General features: G+C 39.3%; 1 protein-coding gene across 1 annotated transcript in view; it reads right to left on the reverse strand.

Annotated features, from left to right (window-relative positions):
* Window positions 1–16,296, reverse strand: part of CBWD3 (COBW domain containing 3) — a 44,810-nt gene that overhangs the window by 12,092 nt on the left and 16,422 nt on the right. The window contains 4 exon segments of the mRNA XM_024200163.2: window positions 2,468–2,519; window positions 7,529–7,585; window positions 14,510–14,554; window positions 15,353–15,439. Coding sequence (XP_024055931.1) covers window positions 2,468–2,519; window positions 7,529–7,585; window positions 14,510–14,554; window positions 15,353–15,439 — 241 coding nt within the window.

Genomic DNA, 16,296 nt, shown 5'->3' on the forward strand with positions numbered 1-16,296 from the left:
CCTTTATCCAATCTAACTGGGACAGGGGCCAGACAAGATGATCAAAAATTCAGACAATTTGGAGAATGGGAAAGTACGAGGCTGCAGCTCCATTTAGCGGCCAAAGGAGAGATCGTCCACTTCTGGACCTGTGTGCACTGGTTGTTTGGTTAATGCACAGAGCCGTATAATGGCGCTTTGGATAAATGGGGTTCTACTGTACTTTTAAGTTCTCTGATGTTCATAATACATGGGTTGGATAAGAGTATTGATGACAAAAACCCCAAGCAAGGTTCCAGATAGTACTAAAGTTGGAGTTACATCAATGAGCCAGCCAGATTCCAAAGGATTTGACTGATGTAGGTGAAAGAACTGCATTTGCCATCTGCTGCCCAGTGTAGAAAAAGGTAGAGCAATAAGGACGAAGGACCAATTTTATCAGCTTAATACAGGGGTGGGCAAACTACGGCCTGCGGGTCAGATCTGGCCTGCAAGCCTTTTAAGCTGTCCCATGAACTCCAGCCAGGGCGGAGGCCGCACCACACGGCTTGGCCCTGCTCTAGCCGGGTCAAGGGTCGCTCCATGCACAGGAGCCGGAGAAGGGACATGCCACTGCTTCTGGGAGCCGCTTGAGGTAAGCGCCACTCGAAGCCTGCACCCCTGAGCCTCTCCCCACACCCCAACCCCCTGCCCCAGCCCTGATCCCCTCCCGCCCTCCGAACCCCTCGGTCCCAGCCCAGAGCACCCTCCTACACCCCAGACTCCTCATCCCCAGCCCCGCCCCAGAGCCTGCACCCCCAACCAGAGCCCTCCCCCCCTCCCGCACCCCAACCCCAATTTTGTGAGCATTTATGGCCCGCCATACAATTTCTATTCCCCGATGTGGTCCTCATCCCAAAAAGTTTGCCCACCCCGGCTTAATATGTGTTCTTCTGCCAATATGAAATGAAAGCAGCCCTCTAGAAGAGTCTGCCGCCTCTGCTTCCTTATGCAACAAGCAGAGGATGTGCAAATTAGGAGTTCTGGACTAGTTTTTCTATAAATTTTAGTGGATAATTTTGAGCACAGGCTCAAGGGTTATGCTTAGCTCAGAACCCTATTATATTTTATATGATCTTACTTGGATGACACCATGATATCCACAAGACTCTCTGGGGGACATGTCCACATACCCAACAAACAAAACATTCTCAGCTTTCACTCTTCTCTGTGACTTCCATTGTCTTTTCCCTGTCTTTCTCACACTGCAAGCTACTTTTGCCCTGTATAGCACCAAGCACATTGTCAGTGCTTAACAAGCAATACAATCAACATTAAACATAGGTCTATTTCTGTAGCAGTGATAAACTGGGCTTCTCCCCTGTACCCCCCAATTTGATTTTTAGTTTAGGAATGTTTAAGGAAGAAAACACTATATTTTCCATTAATCAAGTAAAAGAAAAATCCAAGACAGTGGTTCTCAAACTGGGGGTCGGAACCCCTCAGGGGGTCTCAAGGATATTACATGGGGGGTTGCGAGCTGTCAGCCTCCACCCCAAACCCCGATTTGCCTCCAGCATTTATGGCGTTAAATATATAAAACAGTGTTTTTAATTTATAAGGGGGGGGGTCGCAATTAGAAGCTTGCTATGTGAAAGGGGTCACCAGTACAAAAGTTTGAGAACCACTGAGCTAAGAGGTAATAATGAACCACTTCCTATTGTTAAATATGCAACAATGACCATTCTAACTGTGTATTAGACAGAGGGTCAAATTCTGGCCTGACTTACACCCCAAAAAGTAATGTCTTGAGCTTACAAACTCTATGTGCTTAATTTTACTAATGTGAATAGTCCATTAAGCACATGCTTAGTTTTACTACCATGAGCAATCCTATTAACTTCAATGGAACTACTCATAATAGTTAAATAATCACGTACATAAGTGTTGGCAGGACGAAGACCTAAATTAGGGCAGATTCTAGTCCAGAGTTATAAACCCACAATTATACAGTTTTTCCTTGTAAAACAAATTGCAAGCATCTATGTAAGAAAATTTACACATATTGGGCTAATATGTCAGTTGGCTTTAACCAAGATTCTAAATGTATACATGCATAACTTGGTGCCCAACTACCCAATTTATACACCCAAATACTGTTTGGGTGCACAAAATACGCATGTGAAAAATAATTACTACAAACCTAGAGCCCAGTCCTGCAAATGAGTAATTTTATTCATGAGAGTCATTAATTTCAATGAGACTACTCATGTGAGTAAAGTTATTTACATGATTGTTTGCAAGCCACTTTTGAAAATATAGCCCACTGTATATATTTAGTTCCAATATAATAAAACACAACAATGTATGTATTCAAATGATTCCTTAATACATTATCACTTAGTTAATACCCACTATAGACCATTTGATTAGTATGCAATGCCTAACATGCAGCAATTACTCCAATGGATTTTGTTAGAAGGTTTAATGTAGCAGGTTTAGTAGTTACCTTATCTAGGTGTGGGTGTGTAGTCTGCACATGCTGCAGCTTTTTCTGCAAACTGAAAACAAGTAAACTTGAACCTTGCATTGTCTTAGAGTACCAGAGTCAAATACTTAGCTACTTTGTGTTACTAAAGTATCAAAAGGACTAAAAGGAATATATAAACATAAATGAAGCATTATCTAGTACAGATTGAATTTTACACTAACAAGTAGTACGAAACAGTAAAAATTGTATTTAAAATATTTTCATACTTAGTTTTAAGATACATATGCAATTCTAAAGTAATGTGCATCTATAAAACTTCTCAAAGTGTGTTTTGATCACCTATACATATACATAAACCCATACACAAATTTTATATTTTATAATACATGGCAGCAGGCATGGAAATTACTTTAATTACAGCACACTGAACAGATGTGATGAGAGTCATATGAGAATCAGGGAGACCAGAGAAGAAAAGGTAGCAGTAATCTACGCAAAAGATGGCCAGAGTATGGTCAAGCATGCTGGAGCAGCAACATTGAATGAAAGAGACAATTTTTTGAGATATGGCACAGAAAAAGCCAGAAAAAAAAAAAAAAAAAGTAACAGTCTAGCCATCACCATTTTGACTGAGAATTGGATCAGTGATCACTAATACAGATCATGTAAACAATGATTTGATGATATATACAGAATTTTTAATAGGCAAAAAATACTTCCTCCATCAAATGCCTTCTTTATACATCTTGGCTTTCCTAAATCTTATTTTAAGAAAAATATTGCCTATATTCACCTCTACCCCGATATAACGCCGTCATCGGGAACCAAAAAATCTTACCGCGTTATATCGAACTTGCTTTGATCCGCCGGAGTGCGCAGCCCTGCCACCCCCCCAGGAGCACTGCTTTACTGCTTTATATCTGAATTCATGTTACATCGGGTCACGTTATACGGGGTAGAGGTGTATTTATATCTACCTGCACTTTCAGAATGCTTCACGTTTGATCAGATGCAAGGGGTGGAGGGAAATTGTAAAAGGCACTGCTCTGTGATGCTGTGAGACAGCCTGCAGATAAACATTTTCCAGCAGATTATGTCTTCAACAATTGTAGCATATATTCAACTACAGGGAGGCCAAGGACTTCAAAACAAAACATCTGCAAGGTTTTAAGAACAGTGAGGGGTAAATAGGTGAGAGTGAGTTTAAAAGAGGGGAGGGGGAAAGTTTGTGTGTAGACAAGCTGTTGGAGTGAATTAGTCACCCCAGGGGTCATGATAAGGAGGGTGTCAAGTTTAATCCTTCCCAGCTGGTTAATCTTTGAAGGATTTTCTCTGTTTTGCAACTATACAATACATCTAATGTAAAAGGAGGAATCAAGTACCAATACTTTAATTTTACTTGTTTGTTTATAGCTCTGAAATGATGTTTGGCAGTGATTAATGTCATTTCCATAACCCGAACACAGTAAATGGAAAGGACCTTTTGTTACTTGAGTGATATTTGCTACTGTAAACAAAAACAAAAAGGGACAAAAACTAAAAAAGGGATTCATTCTTAAAATAAATCAAAGCATTAAACTACTATACAAGTTAAATTTATGCTCAAATGGCAAAATACATGGAGAGTTTACATATCTTAGTTCTAACATATGCACAGACAGCTAGCAAAAATACAGTTGTTGCAAATAATAATAATAATAATGGTTTTGAAATAAGTGTTCACTTTAATACTCTAAAAATACAACAGATCAACTCTCAGCCAACTTTTGCGTCAAAACGAAGGGCAAACTGAGTCATCCAAACAGTATTACTAAGAACACAAGGCAAAAAAATCAATGTAGTCCTTTCCCTACTTTAAATCATGTTTTTAAAGTTATTAGGGCGTGGGGAAGGAGAAAGGACCTGTAGCATTTACTAAAACAAGATATACTATGTGCCAGCTCCCTTCCAGCTCTGCTAATGAAATTAATTCCTAACATCAGACACCTCTGTTACTTTAGTCCCAGTCCTTTCGAACACAAATAATCAAATTGTATGTTTTGTGGTGCAGGATAATCCAATAAGGACTAACGTGAGGCCACAATATAAAATTTTACTACGGCCTAAGACTCTACATTTGAACCTACGTCTCCAAGAGAGATGGGTCAGAACAACCCCAAATTTTGGGGGGTTCAAAATTTGAATTGGACTTTTGTGGCTCAGACTCATTTCTAACCTAACAGAGAAAAGGCTTATGCAGTAATTTACTGTGCTCACAGCCCTCAATGGTTTCTCACTTTAGATTTAAGTTTACCTGTAAAGTCTATTCTCACTTTATTATAAATTATTTAAAGGAGAAGTGCTGAACGGGGCAAAAAGGGTATAAGAAAACTATGTTAAATAAATAAAATATTTTTACACATCTCGCACTTTTGCTTTTCTTGTGTCATTTTTTGGTCTTCATCCACATTGTGTATCACAGGGGAAAGAGGTACAACTGTATTACTTGTCAACTCAGTATATGAAAATAAAAACAAATGCTGATCACTCAGATGCATTTCCAAATAATGTGGCTTGTTAGAATTGTGATTTAAATGTCACAATTTTAATTGTAGAAGAAATATTCAAAATGAAGTACAGTATGATTTTAACACAAAGCCTTAGTTCAGGTTCAGGCTTATATCAGTAGTTTGAGTACACATTTTACTTTTCAAGAACACTAGAGTAAAAAGAAACAAAAACAACAAAAACCCACACTTTCAAACATTAGAAACTCAGGAAATTCAGAACTAACATCCCAAATAAAGTAATCCATGCTCCCTCAACTCTGTCCCTGTACAAATGTCAGTTTACCATCACCTTACTTTGCATGTAGCTTACCTAAAATGCACAACAAAGAAACTGGTTCTATAGTTTCATGCATATGTCTCCAATATTAAGTGTGGTAATTTGTCACAGTACACTTTTGTTCTTTGCGTGCAAGTGCTCTAATGTGTCTAATTATAGATTGTGTGCTCTACAAAAAAAACAAAACAAATGTAAGAACACAGAGAAAGCTGTAACGCAGCGTAACTCAATGGGCTCAATTCTGAGCCCAGCTGTGAAACTTCAAAGAGTAAATGGGTGTAAGGATCTACACCCTGCATGGAAGGAAAGCAGCAGAAGTGAGCTGCTATTCCTCCCTTCCATGCAGGTGCAAGGAATGGACTGAATCCTGGCTTCCACCCCCACAACATGCTGGCCAGCTGATCAGGGGTGGAGAGAGAGTAAGCTGTGTCAGGAAAAGGACTGTTGCAGTTTTACTTCCTCAATGGAGCAAGTGGGTCGCAGGATCTTAATCATAACTCCGTATCGCAGCTTGATCCCTGCCTTGTCTTGGGGCAGCACAGGTATATGCTGTCTCTTACTTGGGCTGGGCTACACTGCTAGATGCCAACTCGACCTTACATGATTATGATTAAGGCTATGTTTTTTTTCCACAGATATCACAGAAGTCACGGAATCCATGACTTCAGACCCAGCCGCTGGGAGCTGCAGGGTCCCACCGCCTTCCGCAGCAGCAGGGAGCTGTGAGGTACCCCTGCCGCCTGAGGTAGCAGCCCCTAAGCTAGTGGCCTTAGGGGGCCTAAGCTCTCAGCTGCCATGGGGAGCGGGAGTACCCTGCAGCTCCCAGCTGCTCCCTGCCGCAGGGGCATGGGGGGGACCCCGGCCGCCCCCCTGCTGCCACCACGCGGGGGGACCTCTACAGCGCCTGGCCTGCCCCATGGCGGCAAGGGGATTCCTGCAGCGCCCCACTGCGGTGGTTGCAGGGGGTTTCCCGCAGCTCCCTGCCGCGGAGGGGGAGGGGGGACAGGCAAGGGGATCCTGCAGCTTCCCTCTGTCGCTGGTGACAGGATGGGGACCCTGGAGCTCTCAGACCCCACAGGTGGTGGGGCCCCGGAACCCCCAACCACCCCACAGCTGCCCAGTCCCTACCCATTTTATCATGGATATTTTTAGTAAAAAAGTCAGGGACAGGTCACGGGCTTCCCTGAATTTTTCTTTATTGCCTGTGACCTGTGACTTTTTCTAAAAATATCCATGACAAAATCTTAGCCTTAATTATGATTCAGACAATCTAGTTAATTAAGACAATCTAGCGAGCACTGATAAAATGAAACTTTATTTTATGGATAGATAAGGTAATATAGTCTGATTTTCTGTAGGCATTATTATGTGGGGGTAGAGTTAAGGTAGTTTGAGAGCCTCATTTGAGAAGTACTTGTGGCACCTTAGAGACTAACAAATTTATCTGAGCATAAGTTTTTGTGGGCTAAAACCCACTTCATCGGATGCATGCAGTGGAAAATACAGTAGGAAGATACATATATATACACACATGGAGAACATGAAAAAATGGGTGTTGCCATACTAACTATAACAAGAGCAATCAATTAAGGTGGGCTATTATCAGCAGGAGAAAAAAAAACTTTTGTAGTGATAATCAGGATGGCCCATTTCCAACAGTTGACAAGAAGGTGTGAGTAACAGTAGGGAGGAAAAATTAGCATGGGGAAATATTTTTACTTTGTGTAATGACCCATCCACTCCCAGTCTTTATTCAAGCCTAATTTAATGGTGTCCAGTTTGCAAATTAATTCCAATTCTGCAATTTCTCATTGGAGTCTGTTTTTGAAGTTTTTTTGTTGGAGTATTGCGACTTTGAGGTCTGTAATTGAGTGACCAGGGAGGTTGAAGTGTTCTCCGACTGGTTTTTGAATGTTCTAATTCTTGACGTCTGATTTGTGTCACTACGCAAAAGAATAAATGGACACAAATCAGACGTCAAGAATTAGAACATTTGGTTCTGTAGTTGACAACTTTTGGGTTCTCTAAATATAACATCTCCCTGTTCAATTCACTTCAAATGTTTTTTTTAAAAAATGTACCTCACTCCTAGGTTATTAATGTGAAGATCAACTAAGAATTTTAGGCCAAAATTCGGTTTATAATGGAAACTCAGTTGCAACCTTAAAGTGATAGCATCTATTTAGTGCAACCATTTCTTATGATTTCCTGTGTAATCAATTGCTAAAATAAAGATTTTAAGTTATACTGTACCTTATCCCAGATAAGCTGTCAAAAGCATGCAGGTCTAAAACTTCACAGAGATCAACTCTAAGAGAAAAAGAAAAAAAACCCATAAAAACAGTCTTCATACTTTTCTCAACTTAAATATTTTATAGTAGTAAACAATAATGCAAAAAGTTCAACTACAACACAGGCTTGTGATGTTTGACAGACACAAAGCTATTTGAATGACTTGATTCACGAGATGTAAAGGTATTAAGATAATTGTCTCTTAAAGCAGAGATTCTTTTGATTCTTTTATGATTCTTTTGTTGCATTTTTAAATAAGTTTCCAGTGGGAAAAATAGTATTTAATCACGTAATTAAAGACTTATCATAATATAAATGAACAAGGGGCCTGACTTGACTTTGCAACCATAACATGCTTTTCATATATTTTTTGCATATTATTTCCCAGATTTTTAAAAACACAAAGTGAAAACTAAAAACAAAACACAATCTGCATCATGTGGAAACATACTCCCACATGGGTCAGCTGCTGGGCTGGAACCTTTAGATCTTCTATGTACTCCAGTCACTAAAGGGAGATGAGGCAAATGTTTTAACAATGAGTTTCAAAGCTGTTTGCTGACAGCAGAGGAATGCTGAAATTCAGGAATCCTCAGTTCTATTCCAGGTTCTCAGGGGAGTTTATCTAGTGGTTTCAAACCCTTCAGCCCTTATTTTCCTCCACCCCCAAGCTTGACAGACCCCTTCTGCCTCAGACTCCTCCTCCAGCCTGTTCTTACCCCCATCCATTTCCCCCCACCCCTCAACTCCATGTCCTAGGACCTCAGGTCTTAGTTCCTGTGTCCAGCACATCAAGCCCTGGTGTGGAGCCAGAAGGAACAATTGTAGGGAAAGTCCTACTCAGACTCTGCAGCTATGGCCTAGAGCATACTCACTAGAATTGGAATCTGAAGAATTTAGTTGCCAAACTAACAAATCTGTCCTGAGCATGTGAAAACAGATTTTCAGAGGTTCATAACTTGGCCAAATTTGGGTGGAATTTCATGAGGACAGCAAAAGGCACACCCTGAAGCCAAGGCAACTCCTCTTCCAAACTTGAAGTCCTGGCTTGAAAGTGTGGCACTAGAGCTTCTCAACAACACAGCTGCAAAAGTGGTTTGTTTGTTTTGTTTTTTGTTTGGTAAAAATAGAGGCAAATCAATGTATTATCCCTAACTTCATTCTGAGAAATAGCTGAACAATTTTTGCAGAAATTCTTGATTTCCGCTCCCCCCGCCCCCCAAATTCAGCCTGAAGCAGACACCCAGCATGGAAAATTTCAGCCCAAATAGTTAAAGTCTGGCAAAGTAACAACAACTGAATACAGGGTCTTATAACAGATAGTGTTGGACAACCTTAACTATAAAAGTGTTTCTACCTAGGTCTCCTCTCTCTCACACACACACACAGACACACACACACCTTTTCAGAAAAGTACAATATACATTCCAGTTCAGGTGTCAGTGCTAGGACAAATGGTTGGCTTTACAGACCTGGTTATTTTGTTATTGAAAATAAGAAAGCAAGGATATGGTTAAAAGGAAAAATCCACAGGCCTCTGGGTCTTGGCCAATTATTATTATTAAACATGCACCCACCAACAAGTATACAAAGCTGTTTCTAGGGTGAAAGATTTTTAAGGTACAATGCATAGCATACATAAACGTCTTCTTTAGTTTATGACCAGCTGTGTCTGAATTGTCTGTTCTCAGTAGTACTCCATAAACTCATACGAAGGTCACAGAAACACTCAGGCAGATTGTAAATGCTCCTTCCTCTTTCAATAATATTGATTGACAATGGACAGAAAAAAATCTTCTTTAAAGGATGTGCGCTCTCAAGTACCATGCTAATAAGCTAATTTTACTGTTAATCTAACTGCGTAACTATTTCAAGTTTTGGACAGACAGTGCAAGATAGAAAAACAAGATCTCTGACACGAAGTCTCCTCCTAACCCTTTATAGTTAGATACTGACTTCAGCCCTGAAGCATGAGGTTTTATATCCCTTCCAAAATTGTTAGTATTAACTATAACTCCTCTGGATTTTGCTGTTATCCATACAAATGTCCAATTTTTTTAAATCTTGCTAATTTCTTGGCATCAACAACTTCTAATGACGTCCTGTGGCTATGAGTTCCACAGTCCAATTATACCTTGTGTGCAAAAGTTTCATTTTATCAGTTTTAAATTTGCCATCTTTTAATTTCATTCAACATCTCCTTATTCTTGTGTTAGAAGACAAAGATGACAGAAGCTCCTGATCTACCATTACTATATATACTTTTATCATGTCCCCTCTTATTTGTCTCCTTTCTAAGACAAGCAATCTCAACATTTTCAATATAATTTCATGAGTTTTTCCAGGTCCTAATCATTCCTGTGGCCCTTCTCTGAATCTCCTCTAATTCAGCATTCAATTAAACTGAGGAAGACTGAAATATAGCTACACTTCCCTCTCCTAAAAAGCAATTTAGCGGGCAATATGATCCATGTAATGTTTTCAAGATTATATATTACGTTTACTTCTTCATAAAGGAATTTGAAGTTGAAAGATGTTGCAATAGTGCCTGCACAGCATCTCCTCTGCCACTATGCAACAAAGGGCTGATTGCTTTCTACTGCTTTTCCTTCTTATACCCTGCATACAGGGTGTATGCATGGAATTTAGGATTTGTCCTGTTGTATGGATGTCATGATAAGTATGACCAGATCAGCACAAACACAGACACCCAGACTTTAGTAGTGTCCAGCTAATATGCCAAGTTTATCATCATCGTTAAATCATGTACAAACAATGAGGATAGACCCCCCCCCCCCGCGCGCGCACACACAACCCACACCACCCCCCCCCCCCCCCAACTGGACTTGGAGTCACCATTGTATTCTCATAGACATTTTCCTCTACATAGCCAACTGTTTCAATAAGAATCACATATGCCAACGCACACACCATTACCAGGGTTACTGTCTCTAGATTCACGGTACTAGCAGTAGTTAATGGAATCTATAGTTTTGGTGCAGAAGTCTACAAAATATTGCAGAAACTTTAAAACCAAAGCTGCATAAGAACAAAGGAGCTACTGTTAAGGGCCAGATTTATAAAAGCACTCAGCATCCATAAAAAGGGATGATTTTCAGAGAGGCTCAGCTCCCATTTAGACAAGTAAATGAAGTGATTTTCAAGAGTGCTCAGCATCCAGCAACTCCCCCTGTTGCCAATGGCAGCTGGTGGATACAGAAGAGTTTTGAAAATCTAGCCCTAAATGTTAAAAAGCCCACTGAAGTTATTAACTATTTTTTGTTATAAAGAGACACATGCTGATTTAACAAAAAATATTTAGTTAAGATCACTAGAAAAAGCAATAAATGAGCAATGGGAAACACTCCATAATAACTGAGTTTATGATTAAGGGCCCTCTGTAGCACTGTTTATTCTTGTTCCAAGTACTCTTCAGCAGAATTTAAAAGTTAATAAGGAAGGAGTGTGAAGTTGTAGAAGCTTCTTAAACACATTTCACCTTCCTACTTGAACAAAGAAACAAAAACAATATGAGGGTAATCCGTATAAACTAACATGACAGTCACGGCAGAGAAGACTTTTCATAGTGCAACTGTTTAGCAGCAGGACAGAAAACTTCCAGCAAGGAACAGCTTGCAAGCAGAATTTCAAATAAGTGAAATCAATGGACATGTTAACAAGATTAACATTATTGGAAATGTAAAGCATCCAAACACTGACCATCAGATAAACTCAGACACACTACCATCTGAAAATTTAATAAAATTCCATGGTGCTATCAAAAAAAATAAGCCTTTCTACCTATGTTCCTATATTGGCACCGACCAGAGTCTTATCTATGCACCTCCCATGAGTAAGAATGGCAATAACCTCTCTTCCCCTTCCCTCTTAGTAAGAAGCAAGCTTCGGGGTTTTTGTGTGTGTTTGTGTTTTGGTTTTAATAATTACTGAACACAAGAGAAGACTGTTGGTGCAAGTAAGGGTACTATCGTGGGAGAGTGTGGGAAAAGGTGTATGTTTTGTATTTAGTTCTGAATGCTGGGAGGTTAGTCATTCTTATTTCATCTGGCAATCTTGGGCCAGCTCCTGTCTGCTACACCCACAATTCTCCCCCTATTGAGCAACAGTTTCTTTGTTCCACTGACAAAAGTCATCGCCCAAGGTCAAAAAAAAAGAACAACTCCATGCAGGGCTCTGAAAAACAGTACAATGATGTTGAACTGGGCTCTGTGTTCAATAGGAAGCCAGTGCAGAGTGGGATGATGTATTGCAAGGAACCTATGCTGCTGAGCAGGCAGGCTGCTGCAGCCTGAACTAGCCCTTTTAAGGCATAGAACTTCATTCATAGATACAGAGAATTTCAGTAGTTGAGCTTAGGTCTCCCTATGGCCAGATATTAGTCTGGCAAGATCAGGTGAAATCTTTTGGATGCCCGCAGATGAAAGTGCATATTTTTTGCCACTGTTGGGTGTCCAAATGTAATGCAGAATGAAAGAGGATCCCAGAGCTTCAGACCAATAAAATGAGAGATGTCTTTAATAGATGAGGTAGTTATGGAGATTTCTTCAAAGCATTTTCTTCTTCTCATCAACATCATCTCAATTTTGTCTGGGTTCAGCTTCAGCCAGTGCCTCTTCATAGAAGCACTGATCTCAGCTAGGCAAATTATAGCATCCTTTACATTAAAAGGATGTACAGCTGAGTGTGATCTCTCCACTGCTGGCACGTTGGCCTGTGCGGTCTCACTAGCTCTCCCAACTATTTCATATAGATAACAACAGAATGAAGGAGAGACAGACTTGTGGGACTAACCAAGTGAGTCATGGAGATGCAGGAATAGTTGCCAATAAGGACCCCTTTGGTTCATTCTGAGAGGAATGACCTAAGCCATTTCTATCTATCCCTATGCTGCCTGTGAAGGAAGGACAGTAGAGTTTGGTGGTCAACTGTATCAAATGTCAGAGATGTCCAGCCATACTTCCTGTTGATGGGCACAATATAGTTATGCACCAGAGCAGTAAGTGCTTTCTCTGTCCCGTATGCTTAGGTATAACATTTCAAAATTTGCCCAGCTCATTTTCAAAGTACATAACAGAAGGCAACAGTTGATTTCAACAGCAATTGTTAATAGTTCAAATACAGTAGTTTCAAAATCCTAATTTAATAAGAGTAGAATGATCATTTCAACACTACTTGTAATAAAAATGAAATGCTATATTGCATGCATCTCTACATCACGTCTACACTGCAGCTGAGAAGTGTGATTCCCAATGCAAGCGTACAGACAGACGGTCGTTAGCTCGGCTTGAGCTAGCATGCTACAAATAGCAGTGTGGACATTGTGGCACTGATGGCAGCTCGGGCTAGCTGCCTGAGCCCAAGCCCCGCTGAGACCCTGGGTCTGAGTTTCGGTGGCTAGCTTGAGCCGCTACCAGTGCTGCAACACCCACATTGCCCTTTTTTAGGAGCTCAAGGAATACTATAGTGTAAATAATGCCCTTCAATGGGCACACATCTTCTGATGAAAACTATACTAGTGCATAATATTGCTATAAACAAAGGAAACAATAATGAGAAGTTATATTCAACCGCACAAATACCTATATGCCAGTGTTAGTAGGGAAAACACTTGGAGTAGAAAACCACAGTCATCTGTGCTCAATCTATTTCGACCTGTATTGAAATGTAGAGTCCCCATCTGCATTTTTGAATATTTACTGATAACTGCATTTGAAAGGTTTATGACGAGTATCTAGCCTTATTCCAGCACTTCAATGTGTGGAAGTACACCTCTACCCCAATATAACGCGACCTGATATAACACAAATTCGGCGGATCAAAGCAAGTTCGATATAACGCGGTTTCACCTATAACGCGGTAAGATTTTTTTGGCTCCCGAGGACAGCATTATATTGAGGTAGAGGTGTACTTGTACTTCATATACAAGTTACTAAACCCTAAATGGCATGTTTCAAGAGCATGCTTTTGTCACAACTTCACTCAGTCCATTCGATTAATCCATAATTGAATCAGAATAGACACTTTCTACTGAGAGCTTCATGTGAGGTGGGAGAGACAGTCTTTTGTTAAAAAATACAACCTTTTCATTTGTCTAATAAGGAATTCAAACCAGAGTGCCTATCAAAAATATGAAAGAATAAAGCCACTTACTTCTTGTATTGTGACTATTTTGACATATCTTTCAAAACAATTTTGCAGGCACAATTTATTTCTAGGTCCCACTAAATCAAACCTGGAAGAGGCATAAAGAGCTTTACACAATACATGTGATTAGAGTTTAACATTGGCCTGTTAGGCCTTCTCAGTGATGTGTCACATGACAACTGGTACCACATCACTGAAAAGCTATGTAAATGACCTAGAGATTTCTACATATAAGCCTCAATTACAGCAAGATTGCCAACTGCTGCAATGTATCAGAGCCATCTTGGCTGTGTCTACCCTAGCACTTTTCCAACCAGTGATGCTCCTCCAATGGCATTGCTAGTGCAGACAGTCTCAATAACTGAAAGCCACTGTCAGGTCAAATTTAGCCCAAAATTTAATTAAGTTTTTGCAAAATCTAAATCCAATACAAGTATAATAAAAAAATAAAATCCTTAGCATTCCAATGTTGATTAAAAACTCCTAATTTTCTTTGAATATATGCATTTAAACCGTACAAAGTCTGGAACTGACTAACTGGAAACTGATAGTATATTTTCAATTTCTAAGCTGAAAAAATGTAAAGAGAAAGCAAACAGCATAAGACTTTTTTTTAAAAAGGAGTTAGTTTTAATCTAAAGTGCTGATAGTAAAATAGGCAAGGAGTTATTTAAATAGTTTTCCTTTAAAATGAATAGAACTAAAAAATATACAGCAATTTGTCACAACAAAAATAGGAAGTGGCAGCAAGTGATACTGCCCAACACTAAATATTACCTTGATCTTTGAGTTTCTAAAATTTTGACAAGTCCATTTATTGACCTGAAAAAGGGTGGGGGAAAAAGGAGAAATTAGATGTGACTAAAATTCCATAATGTAGTGAACTAAGCAGGGAAATGAGAACCAGGAACTCCTGAGTAATAATCCAACTCTGTTATTAAATTGTTGTACAACCCCATAGCAATCTCCATTTTTATTTCTCTCTCACTTGCCAGGAGATTCACTATCCATAACAGAGGACTACTGTTACAGAGGACAGATTTTATTCAAGCAAAATTTCCTCCTTAGTACATGTTGCTGGGCCTAAACATTTTTACTTTTATTTAGGACATTTTGTTAGTTAAAGCGGTGAAATGGGAAAAGACTTTTTCAAATTCCGTTTTTGGTGTGTGTTTTTTCGTTCCTCTCACAGGATGTGGGGGTATTGTGCTGGCAGCAGAAGATATTTTTGCCTACACCTCTAACCACTAATCTTGTCCAGGTTACTTGTTCATTTACTCACAAATGATAATTATTCCTTGCCTCCCCAGATATCTATTAATTATTTGTAAAGGTATCTTTAGAAATATTTAAGTATTTATACAAAAAAATCTGGAGTCTGAAAAGTTAAAAAGGGGTTATACAGTTACTAGATAAGGATGGTGCACAGCAATCACCACATGCAAAATACCAAGATTTGTGGAAGTACATAATTGTATTGGAACACTATTTAATCTTTCTCTCTCCTGTGAGCAAATAATTTGTGTCATGGTAATCATGCAATCGCCAATCCCTGTGCCAGTCATAAGAAGCAGAAGTCTATATATAAACAAAAAACTGTTCATACTATCAGCTTCATACCTGACAGCTGTTCTTATTTTATTCAGTTCTTCTTGTGAAATCAAATCTGTTTTATTGATGATTATTAGATCAGCTAGTGCAACCTGCCTACACAGGAAGACAAAATAAAAGAGAAGACTAAAATGTATACATTCATTTTCCACAATGCAAAGTTACCACACTTCCCATGCCCTAAAAAAAAAAAGGGTGTATCATGACCAAAGCAAGGAAGTCTGTATTGAATTAGGAGACCAATCAATGCATCAGTCGGACCACGTAACACTTTCTGATGTACTGCATTGTTGACAGGTTCAGGGAGTGTTCTGCTATTAAAAACATTTCTTGCAACTTCTTTGTAAAATTATTGCATTAAAACAATTTATTTTAAATTACAGCGTTAAGGACAAAGCTTTTTTCATTAACACTGTACTCGTAAATTCTGTATGTATCTTACTCTTCAAAAACTACGAATGCACTAGCATTTTTCTTCCAAATTTCCTACTGATGATATCACCAGCAAAGTCAGATCATCAGCATTTTAATAACCATGTTGATTGACTCTGTGCAAAGCAGGTCAAGATTAGATAGTGATTAAAATACCAGTGGCCTGTCTACACTAGTGGTCCCACTGTTACCACCACTACTGGAGCTGCACTGGTATGTTACAAGAAAAAAGCAACAGCAGATGAGGCTATGCAAAATAATGCTCACTCCAGTGTAGAGGATTAAACTGAGATCTTTTAGATCCGTAGTACTTTGGGATAGGCAATCTATGAACCACTTAGTCCCTCTTACAGTCTGAATTCAAGATATTAAGCAACACTAAAAAATTCTAAAGCTGTTTTTAAAGTAAACCTCTTTATTTCTTTACTTTTCAGTTTACTTTGGGCATCTGACAAAATGTTGTACATAGCCTATTTAACAATATAGGCAGTTCCCCCTGCCATTCATATGGAACTTTTTTT

Source organism: Terrapene carolina, unplaced genomic scaffold (assembly GCF_002925995.2).
Source record: "Terrapene carolina triunguis isolate 2854851 unplaced genomic scaffold, T_m_triunguis-2.0 Scaffold113, whole genome shotgun sequence".
Classification (NCBI taxonomy): domain Eukaryota; kingdom Metazoa; phylum Chordata; order Testudines; family Emydidae; genus Terrapene; species Terrapene triunguis.